The 12,236-nt window shown below is 36.0% G+C and overlaps 1 protein-coding gene across 1 annotated transcript in view; it reads left to right on the forward strand.

Moving 5' to 3' along the window:
- DDX10 (DEAD-box helicase 10) overlaps positions 1-12,236 on the forward strand; it is a 166,853-nt gene that overhangs the window by 32,461 nt on the left and 122,156 nt on the right. The window contains exons 11-12 of the mRNA XM_050333395.1: positions 4,417-4,504; positions 9,489-9,577. Coding sequence (XP_050189352.1) covers positions 4,417-4,504; positions 9,489-9,577 — 177 coding nt within the window. The remainder of the gene's footprint in view (positions 1-4,416; positions 4,505-9,488; positions 9,578-12,236) is intronic.

Consider the following 12,236-nt stretch of genomic DNA (forward strand, 5'->3'; position numbering starts at 1 on the left):
CACGTTCCAGGTCTTCTGTTGAAGTCTCTGGTGTTGTTTGTGCTTATTCATCTAACTACAAATTAGAAGCGTTGCTCACTGCCAGCTCTTCAAGTTTCTGAAGTTCATTCTAAAAGCTTTTTCTGAAAAGTTTGTTTACAAAACATCCTTGTCAATTGAACTGTTTGTTTTGCTGTTCTTGTTAAGCTCTTGTCTGGTGTAATGGTCACAAGAACTCTGTTACTTTCCTTGTTTTATATTGTTTGATTTGCAAACAGCTCTGAGTATTTCTTTGTTTCATTTGGAGAGAGCTTTTAAAACAGTTGGATAATTTGAAGGGAGAAATAGGAAGAACTTTATTTTCCTGAATACCTATTCAAAAGACTGGGGTTTATGCTCTTTTCTTAATTTTCAGTTTTAAATCTAAGCTCCCTGTAGAGGTTGTTAGTACACCAATTCTTTCTAGTCAGCACGAGCTGCCAATTTACAGTGACTGCTTTCAACAATACGTAACTTTTTTGTTGTTCAAACAGAGAAATGGAAAATGAAGAATATGCAGTAATAAACACTGTATTTTAGAGCATTCAAATATGGCAGAAAGATACTCTGAAAGTATTAAATAGTATGAGCGTTTTTTTAAGGAGTCTGTAATTTCAAAGTTGTACGTGCAAGCTGTAAACTGAAATTATTTTTGGTAATACCTGGAGGTTACTTTGTCACATCCAATTTTGTTGAGTAGTAAGACAAGAACTGCTTCTCCAGGGGTTATCATAACAAATTTTGTGTCTAGAAAATGTTATGAAAGGAAGTACAAGTATGTTGATATCTATGATATAATATTGCTTTCTTTAATATTCTGACCAAAAAAGTGATTTTTTGGGGGGTGGGGGGAAAAGCCAGCAAAAACAACAACAATGCACTTTTTTTTTTTTTTTTGACATTGGAGAATACTTGGATACATATTCCACATGATTGTAGTATTAAAATTAGAAGGCTTATTACAACTTACTGCCTCACAATTATCATTGTTGCTGTAGGACAGTACATTGGTGTCGCTAACCAGTGTGGTTATGCACCTGTCCATGGCCTGCTGGTGTGAGGCTGGCAACTCTGAGCAGCCTTCCTTGGGTCCCAGCTCTTTCTCCTCTCTCCAGCCTTCTAGGTTATCTAGTGTAACCGTAGGGAGCCACATGCCAGACTGAGAGCACAGAGCAAAACCTGCTGCTGCTGCTTGGAAGCTGGGTGGAATATGGAAACTTTTGCTGCATCATGGCAGTGTGGTCTTTCTGGTGGTTGTTGAGCTCTTTTTTTAAATTCTGCCTCGGAGAGAAATGGGGAAAAGTAAATATCTAGTTGAAACAGTGTTTGTATCCTGGTATTAAAACCAGGGAGAATGAGAGGAAGTCAAACTACATATCAACCAGGAAATTCGGAGAATGCTCTCTGATCAGTTTGTATGACCAAACAAATTGGGTTTGTGTTTACTTCATGGCACAGTCAATTGTGGCTATTTATGCAACTGCTAGGCAAACAGCAGTTTCAAAAGTTATACTGCTCTTTGAAGGTAAAATGTATGATCACAGAGTTAAAAAAAAAAACAGAAACTAGCCTACTTAAAATGACAGGCAGTGTAATAAGATCCCTTTCTAGTCTTTGCGTGGTTGGTTCTAGCTCACTAGTTCTTAGCTATTCAGGCAAGCTTATACATTACAATAATTCACCTAAGTGTTTAGCTTTTAGGTTTGTCTCTCCAAATAGTCACATGCATATGATTTATTGTGAAGAGTTGTATTTGTTCAGAAAGAAATAACATGCAAACTCATTGAAGCCAAAATCCAATTTAACAATGACCAGCTTTGTCACTTTTTGAATTCCAGCATGAGAGGAAGATGACAGTGGGTGACTGTCATGATACAGTACTGAGAGGAGACAATCCAGTATTTCTACTCTTTTTTAATATTCAGTGTTGCAAATTTACATGTTCATTAACAAACACAACCTCAAAATGTGCCTGGGACACCGTATTTATGGTTAACATTGCTTAGATTTATACCACATTATTTTGACATGCTTTGAAGTATTTTGTGTTATTTTTGTCTTTTACAAACCTGTTTCTCTCAAATTTCAACCAAATTACTCAAAAATTTATGTGAAGGCAACAAAATGTTCCTACATTTTGTCTACATTTCTTACATTGTTGTCCATTATGCAGGAGTCTCAGTGACATATATTCTCTTATAAGTAATGAATCTTATTTTTACAATAATTAATTCCTACAATATGGAAGTCATAGAAAATAATGAATAATAGCGGGTCCAGGTAAGAACTGGAACTGGGTGTGCATTTTGAGTGTGACAGTGATAACAGTGAGTAGTTGGTGAACTCAGCTACTCTCTGAGTACAGCTACACGGACAGTGTGCATTGCTACAAGATTTCATGGAGACTGTTTCCCTAGTTTATGAGAATGTGTAACTACCAGATGCTTTGCTGACACCTAATATGACATCTGCTGCTTCTTTCCCATTCTTAAACTTGCTAGTGCTGCTGCACTAGCATAATCAGATAATGAGACTGATAATCAGACTGATGAGTCATGTTTTGCTGCTGACTAACCTATGTTAGCCATTGCGTGTTTGCTCATTTTCTTTAGGTCCTTACAAGTTGGGGTTTTTTTTGGTATCAAGGGAAAGGTAATTGTTTAACTTCTTCTCTTTCCCCCCCCTCTTTGAATATGAGCACTATATTTAACTGACCTGTCTCATAGGACTTTTTTTAATCTGTCTCTGATGAATTCTGAAGAATATATACAACTACGAGTCCAAGTGCTTTTACTTTCTCTAGTTGCTATGGAGCAAATTTCTTTTGACCCAGCTGATTTCTCTGAGTACCTGTTATCCCGTGATTTGTGATTCTGGTGTGAGCTTGGACTGTCCTATAGTAGTTGTTAGCTGTCTGATTGCAGCTGCCACTTTGAGTGAAGACAAGGGAAAAAAAGCACTGGCTAATTTAAGGGCCTTGAGGTCATGTCTTAATAATGTCTTTCCTATAACTTAGCAGCAATCCAGCACCTCTCTGGATTGTCTTACTACTGGTGTTCGTGTTAATTTTTTTTTTTTTTGTTATTCATGCTATCCCTTCTTTACTTTTTGTATCATTATATTTCAAAGATTTGTTGGTCAGTTTGTCCCCCACTCAGTTTTTCATGCCTCTTCTTTTCTTGTGTCTTCACATTTTTAGAGCCAATTATAGGCTGTCTGGAAACTGGAACTCAGTTTTTTTGATCTTTAAAACTATACCTAAACAGAGCTTGTGTACACTGCAGTTTTCCCTTGGATGTATCTGAACTGAGTTAAGAAATTAAAATCATGAGGGAATCAAGTTTGATATCTATGCTTTTCATGTTTAGTAAGAATAATAGACAATCATAATTATGTTATAAAAAGGCTATAAAATATTCCTTTGCATATTATTTTCATCAGTCATATTTTTTAGACCAACCTACTGCCATGTGAAGAGGTATGAATTTGTTTGGGGTTGTTTGTTTTTCCCTGTGACTTCCTTCAGCTGAGGCTATGTTTTAGTGTACAGCATGGCATGACGTGGCACACAGAAGCCAGAGTCATATTAAGAAATGTGATAGTTGTGCATCTTTGACCTCTACTTGAGGGGTTAACCTCCTACCAGGTTTGGTAGGTCATATGATACCACTTGCGTGGCACTCGCAGATCAAAACCAGAAGTAGATGAGAAAAGATCTGGGCAAATAAAACTGCAATAATGTGGGTATCACTGGAATAAGTGTAAAAATCCAGAACCTGGGAGAAGACCTGCATATCTTTTTATTAGAATTAATGGCATTTTCTGTAGTACAGTCACTGTTCTTCATTTACTTGATCGAAGTCTTGAGAAGCTCTTCAATCTGTTTAATCTCAGTGTTCTTTATTATTGTTCACCTGGCTGTTCTTTTTAAGAATACTTAAATTTAAGTCTTCCCAGCATAGTACATCTTACTTAAGCTTTTAAAAATGCTGACAATTTCCTTATGAAGACTTTGATCTTGGTTTAAAGTAGTACTATAATTCATTATGCTGCTTCTGTATTTTTTCAGTGTTTTTATAAAATCAACAAGTTCTTTCCTGCTGATTTCTGCTTTGCTTTGGAAGAAGATTCACCACCTTCAGTGAAAACTGTGTCTGAATAAAAAGTCTGAGCTGCCATATGTTTTTTCTGTATTATCTGTTTGATGAGTGTGTGCTTCATCCTTAATATGGTTCCATTCTCTGCTGTTTCAGAGTGGTAATAACTTCATGCATTTTAAAGCAATGCAAAAAATGTGCAGATACCCCTGAGAACTTAATAGGTGCTTATTTTGGCATGTTGTAATAATTAAAGCTAACTTTTCTTTCTTTCTTTCTTTCTTTTTTTTTTTTAAATTAGAATTAATCCTGAAAAACTTACAGACATCCAAAAGAGGATGCAAGCTTTCTTAGCTCAAGATCAAGAGTTAAAAGACAAAGCTCAAAGGGTAAGTCATCTACTGCACTCTAGTTCTTGGAGCAAGCTAGTTGAATAAAACTGTTTGAATAACTGACCAGCTTATATATGCCCTAGTGATAAATTCCAATGCATTGAATAAAGCATTTTAACTTTGCTTAGCATTTAAATGAGAAGCAAAATAGCTTAGAATAACTCTTCCAGGTAAGATGGAGAAGTGTGTGAATGGGACTGAGAATGAGATTTCTTTGCTATCCTAATTAATGCTGGGAGACTCCTTGGACAAATGTGAATGTCACCAAGATTTTTATCAGGTTTCAGAAAGGTAGGAAAACTGCAAATAACTACGTAGACTCCTGGACTAGAATGAGCTGGTTGTAAAAGACATTTTCCCCAGAAGATGGCCTGTGAAACATTTCTGGGCATTATGCTGCCTCTTGCCATAACTAAACATGTTTGCTGATCTTTCTCTGGTTTTATAACATTTTTAAGCCATGAACTTTTTGGGAAAGAGCTTACTACTTGTTTTATTGAAGCACTGCAACATGTTGGTTTTCTGAGCTTGGTTGGTTTGTTGGTTGCTTTTTTTGAAATATGTAAATGTTGATCCTATGAATTCTTTAGTTGTACCAAGTCTCTTCAAAACAATACAAAATCAGAAGTTCAAATTGAGATTCAGGGAAACATGATTGGAAGAATAATGGCAAAACCTTTCATGCCATTTTTTGTTATATATATAGGTCAAATTGAAAGAGCACTACCAAAGGCCAAGTGGTGAGAATTCTGGAAGTGCCAAAACCTGAGAAATACAAGGTTGCAGAGATTCTGGATTAGTGTTGATAACTTTTTTATTTGTATGAGCTAGTGTGGGGATTGATGACACCTGAAGGTATTCTGGTAAAGCTGAATGGTAGGGTAGAATGAAAAGTGGACCTTGAACACTTAAAGAGAAAGTAAAGTGTTTCAACTTTTCTGTTGAACTGGGATGTAAAATGAGTCAAGTTGAAATATTTAAAACTCTCGAGATTCATTTCTCGTAGCTTTAGATGTCCTCTGTGGGTTAGTCTGCCTGACCTTTCATTTTATAGCTCGTAGAGAGAAACAAGCACTTCTACGATGCCTCCTGACACAGATACCTTAAAAACCCTTTGGGATGGATGAATGGTGGTTTCTTTGCACTGCAGAGGTAGCCTGTGTGATGTGACCTAGCTGGGACACCCACAGTAGGGACACTTAGTGGGACAGAGGAATGTCATTCTTACTTTCCCAAATAAGGAGTTCTAAATCAAAGTGCCTGAGGAAGTCAGTTGGGAGCTCTATGAATAAAATGTTCAATGTTCAAGGGACTGCTTTTAAAAACTATTTTTGGAGTTCAGGTATCCCAGGTTTTTGTAGTGCACAAAGAATTACGTGTAGCAATGTGGAATGTCAGTGTAAACCTCATCTGAGCACTGCATAAACCAGAGGTACTGGTGACTTACCATGATTGTGTTCAACTGCCATGGGAAGTTGAAGTTCCACCAGTTTGTATCGGAAGTGACAGAGCAGCTGCATGGGGGAGAATGAGAGTAGGAGGAAGATAGCATCATCTTACTTGGAATGAAAAGTTTATGGCTTTGACTTTCTAAGATCTCTTAAAAAACAGAGAAAGATCATTCTGAATTGAGCAAAAGAAAATAATGATGAAGTTCCAAAATAGCACAAGAATAAAATCAAACACAGACTTAGTATTACAGATAAAAACTTAATTTAAAAAAATTTAATTACCATATAATTACCCTTTCAAGCAATTTTTGTTTCAGTTTTTAATTTATGGGTAAGAGAGTAGTGTCATTCTTGCAGAGAAACTATATATGTTCAGTTTTTTTAAAAAAACCTGAAGTATGGGCAATTGGTTTATCACTGAAGTGTCCCTCCTTAATAAAGTTTCAGTATGAATGTTCAGACATACTGTGCAAATGTGCCTCAGTAGTCTGACATATGAATTTGAAAACCCAATAAAATTAATGCAAATGAAATCCTGACCTTGGATCCTTATCTGGAATACTGGATTTCTCAAAGGCATGGGTCTTGTGCTGTCTAACCTGTCTGTTGCAAGCTGCCAAATTTTTGACATTTGTAATGTAAGAAATAAATTTCCTACTGGAATGGATCTGATAGCAGTGAAACAGCATGGCTATGCACAGAAGTTCATATAGGATGTAGTCTGCTGTGTGGAGGGCATCAGGTCTAAGTCATTGTGTCCTCTAAGCTTACTGATTTACTTCAAGGTACTTTTACTTTTTTTTTTTTTTTAAAAAAAAGGAAAAACCAAAATTCTTGATTACTAATTGCTTCAACAAACTTTGTGTTTCATGTGGTAGGACGTGGTTCCTCTACTTTTGCTTGGAAAGACAGCATGAACCATACTGGGGCTTCTTTGAAACCTTTGCAGTTCTTCTCATGGACTGATGCTACCTTTTGGCATTTCTTGTAATTTTAATATTTAATATGTCAGTTCCGTCAGTTTTGAAAAACAGTTTAAAAAAAGAATCTGTTTTTCTTGCTAGTTTGAATGTTACTGCAGCACTGAAGGGATGTCTGTCCATTGAGTTCTTCATCACACCCAGAGGGACATGCAGGGTGTTACATCCCGAGATTCCAGTCACACTTTGCTGCTTTTGGATTTTGTTGAAACAACACATCAGTTGAATTGTGTACATTTTAATACTTATCCAAGAAATAGATCAATAAATCGAAATTTAAATGTGGTAAATTCATGGAGCATTGTACGTTTTCCTTACATATTTCTAGTACTTGTACAATAATCTCTGGTGGTTTTGGGGACCTGTAGCTCCTATTCTAATAAAGCTGTAATATGTTTCTGATGCCCAGTTGTAGCATTTTCCATAATAGTATAAGTTAATGCACATAATATTTTTGCAATGTTCAGTTATTTAAAAAAAGTGATATCAGAAGAGCAGATACAGCAGGGGACAACAGCACTTGATAAAAGAGCAGGAAACTAGTTCAGGCTGACTGAACTTGTTCTCCCTCATCTCCAGTGTGTATGCACAGACTGACCAAATCTTAGGAGAACTGAATAAAATCCAAGTGAGATGACAGTATTTTAGACAGAGGTTGAAGTGAACATACTGAAATCAAACAAAAAAAATCAAAGAAAATCACTTAATTTCTCTTCTTGTAAAGTAGAACAACTCTTCTATGCTTTTGTTTGGTTATAGAGCTTGATACATGTGCAAAAGTTGTGTTCTTTCTGCCTTTTATAATTTGTTAATTTCTAGACCACGTATACCAGATATATACTGTTAAAGTAAGTGGATGGCTTTATGGGTTATTCAACAAACAATGAGATTTCAACCCTCATGAAAGTAGTGGCAAGTAGTGACTCATGTAGATCTTCAGATCTGCAAATCTCAGATTAACAGGAAGGATACTTCTTGTTTAATCTGCTCTTTTCCATCTGTCATTGCAGAGAAAAAAGAGGCTTTCATTGATTTTTGTTACTTGCTAGATAACAAAAGATAAATGAAATCTGTCAAATTGGAAGCCTTTTCCTAAACATTCTAGTTATCTTTGTAAAAATGATTAATAATTTAATGTAAACAAAGAAGTGCTTTATTCCACCCTTCAATCTTGGCATCAGCTGAATGGATTGAGCTCACACTTTCCATAGCTAAAATCAATTGAAAGACATAATCAGGAAGGAAACTTTACCCAGAAAACTTAGCACTTGGAAAAATAAGCAAATGAAAATTTAGTTCTGTATTGAAGTATTGGGCAGCTTGAAAAGTACATCTTAGCTCTACATATCTTACAATTAATAGTTTTTATTCCAGTTTACTGAGGAGAAAATAATGAATTTATTATATTGCTTAATTTACTGACTCATCTTTTCACCTTTGGAAGTGTTTTTTTCTCTTAGAAGCATTTAGAGAGTCCCTATAAAAAACTCAGTGCTCCTGACTGTTGGGTCTTTCCTCCTCTATCTGAGATGAACAAGAAATAACTTTTTTTTTTTTTATTCTGCATGAATTATTAGTGCATTAATTTTCTCTTAATAGGTGCCTGTACATAGCAGAACAAGGGTGTAATTATAGTATGCTTTAATATAACCCTTATTAACAAGCTTAACTTGTTGTTATTATGAGTGTTTGATGGTTTAGGTATCATGGTAGGAGTTTTGGCACATGTTAGAAATTAGGTTATGAACAAGGGAAATCCAAGAACCTTTTCTGATACTTAAAATATTTTGGTATTTATGCTGCTTATGATAGGTAGACATTGACTATGTAAAAGAAATATGGGAAGAGTAAGAATCTTCCATTTTGGGAAGGATGGAGGGGGAAATACAATACAAGATAAAGTTATTCTGCTATGCAGTGCTTCTAGTATTCTTGGTGAAAGTCTGGGATTAATTGAAACTTCAACCTTGGACTGGTCTTAGTAGATATGAAATTCACTTAGTGAATTTATGTTGGTCAGCTGAGTTGCATTCATTGACTGTGTGCATGTGATGAGCTGATGGTAAATGCAAGGTAGTAATAAGGTAATAGCTGCCTATCTTAGTAGGCCACAGTGAAAGGCAGCTATATTGAGTTAAATCAGTTTCTTTCTAAGATTAAGTCAAGACACTTCAGATTGATAGCAACAGAATCAATTCTTTCTCCCAGAAGAACTGGGAGAAACAGTAAAACTGAATAAGTGATATTTCTTTCTGAGTAATTAGTAGTTATATTTTCTTTCTAAGGATAGATAACATGACATCCTGTTGGGAAATTTGGCCAATTAATGTGCATGTAATGGAATTTGAGTATTTGAAGTGCATCAATTCTGGAGTAGTGATAAATTTTGGCTGATGAGTATTGTGTAAAAGATTTTTGGTCTGAAATCGATGTTAGACCACCTAATAGGGAAATTCCATTTTGTGTTTAGAGCAACAGTATAATGGTTGTTTCTTGTGTTGGTAATTGCATGGTTTCTTTTTTTGTTGAATAATTTTATTTTTCTTTCAGTGTTTTGTATCCTACTTGCGTTCAGTTTATTTAATGAAGAACAAGGAAGTATTTGATGTTTTCAAATTGCCTCTAGCAGAATATGCCCTGTAAGTATGGCCAACTTGGAATATGAAAAGTGTATAGTGAAAAATTTTACAGTATATGCTATCCTTTCAAAGGACATTCTAAATAGAATTTATGTGTAAAAACAGTATATTGCTATAGAGAGAAATAACTGTCCTGTTTCTGGATAGGACAGGGTTAATTTTTTGCAGTAGCCTGGAGAGGACATGGCCAGGACAGGAAGGTTTTTCTGTACCACCTCAGCTCATTGCTGGGGATGGGGTGAAGGGACTCTGTTGCATGGAGAAGGGATTCATTCTGGTTGAGGGGGAAGGGAAGGGAGGGGGGAGGCTGTCCAGTTTTGTCACTTACTACCAACTCCGTGGTGAGCATTTTTGCTTGCCAGTCTCTGTCTTTTGTACACTTTTGTTATTAATGTTGTTGCTGTTACTGTTTGTTTTCTTGTCTCATTGCTGTTTCCAGTAAATTGGTTTTACCTCAACTCATAATCTTTACCTTTTGTGCCTCCAATTCTCCTCTCCAGGAGGGAGGAGTACTTCTGAAATACAAGGATAGAGAACCATGTTTTGGTTTTTTCCCCTGAGATTTGCCCTTCAGCCTCATAGCTAAATGCCAACCTGTAAAGTGTATTATTTAAACAGAAATTGGAGTATCCAAAGGTGATATATTGCAGTCCAATTTTGATTGTGATTGAGACATTGCTCCTTGGCCATAAATTAGTTTTCAGAAGATTCAGTGTGTTTAGTAAAGATTAAACATCTGCACTAGACTGAATAGCATTTATTTTGCTATGTCTATTTTTGTACACATATGTGAATCATTCCACATTTTGTATGGGAGGGAAATTAATCTTGACAGGTTGACTTTCTAGATGACAGCCACCTGAAATTGTTTTAAGATGTGAAGTTTTCGAAATCTCATGGGACATAGCGTAATCATAAGGGAGCAGTAAGGTGTTCAAAGGTACATGGTAAATTAATTTGATGTCTGTGGAATTTCGTACAGAGAAGGCTAAAGTTTTCAAACTTGTCAGCACATGACATAATGAACTAAAATGTGACAAATTGCTAGACTGAGGAACACCTGGTCTTTCTGTGCTGTGCTGCCATTAACAGGATTATGTTTTTTAAGATACAGAAGCCTATTATAAAAGATGCTTTTTAACTTCATGGGCTGAGAAATTTTGAAAAAGGAGAACTAGCATAAACTTGAAAGATTTCACTATGCATTGCCTGCCCGTTCTTCACCTGTGTCATTTGTCAGCATCTTTAAAATCTTACTGTAGGTCTTACTGTGCTGAATGTAAGGGATAGTGGCAGAATATTAGGGTTGAGGGGGATGACCACACAAATTTATCCGGTGTAAGAAACCATCTGGCAGATAGTGGTAGTGCTGAATTTTCAGAATCCCAGTGCTTCCTTTTTGGATTTCAGCATGGCTTGGCATCTAGTATCTGATATTGATGTAGGCAGAGTAGTCTACAGTTCTGTTCTTCTTGGGTCTCTGTGCCAGGATTTGGTCCTTCATCAAAATGATTTCTAGTCCTAGCTTTGCAAAGCTACTAATAAGTCATTCCTATATTAAAATGCAAGAAACCAGTTAGCTGTTTGGAGAGAGCGGGAGAGGTTTAGTCAAGGTTATGAAATATATGAAAGTGTAATCAAAAGGGCAGAAGATAAATCTAGGAGATAATTCTGAGATTCTGTTTTAGTTTCTTGACCCTTTTCTTCCCTTCTCTCCAGACTGTTAGTCAACCTAAATATGCCTTGCAGTTCCCTGGCTTTCAGTTCAGTGCACATCCCCTGATACATGGATCAGTCAGCTTAATTTATATGAAAGTCCCTCAAAGTCTGGTATGTTTGAATTCTTCATTTAGAAGCAATCTTGGTTTACGCTCTGCAAAACAAACTTATGGCAAAACTTGGAATGATAATCCTTTCTTCCCTTTACCTTCCTGTGGATTTTCCAAAAAGTATTTCAACCTTTCTGTCTAGATTTACTGCAAGCTTGATAGGTGTTACTCCACTAAAAATCCTGCAGAGAAAATAGGCTGCTTAATGCTCCTGTCAGGTTTGCATTTCAGGCTGTTTTCCACTCTCCCCATTGCTCTCTTGCCTGGCATGTCTGTGCACTAAGATTCCCTTAAGCTCTTGTTGATTGAATCTGCAGAAAAGCAATAGCCTTTTTCACGTTTATATGGTTTACATGTGTATATATTAAAAAATATGTAGAAAACAATATGTATGAAAAAATGAAATGTGTGTGCATGTCTGTAAGTGCATATAGACATACACACATGTATGTGTGCTAGTGATCGAGCACCTTTAAGCTATGCTACATTATCATTCTCTCCAGTATTCTCTCATTACAAATTGCTATCAAGAATAATTTACTGCGGGAAGACTTGCAGAGGCCTTGTGTTAACATAGGCAGCCTTTAAGTTTGGCGAAGGAGAAACTCTGTACTTGCATAAAAGAGAAATTTGTCTTTTTTACTTCAAAAGACAGCTTTGAAAACATAAGAAAATGTAAACAAACAACAGGGTGAAAAGGAATAATTACTTAGTCTGACCTCCTGGATAGGAGATAAGGTAAAGAGAAGGCAGTGTTGTGAAATATTTTACTTCTGAGGCACTTTATTTTGTGAAGTGCTAACATATATATACACCATTCTTCATCAGCA

Source organism: Myiozetetes cayanensis, unplaced genomic scaffold (assembly GCF_022539395.1).
Source record: "Myiozetetes cayanensis isolate MyiCay16 unplaced genomic scaffold, myiCay2020 scf5-8, whole genome shotgun sequence".
NCBI classification, from domain to species: domain Eukaryota; kingdom Metazoa; phylum Chordata; class Aves; order Passeriformes; family Tyrannidae; genus Myiozetetes; species Myiozetetes cayanensis.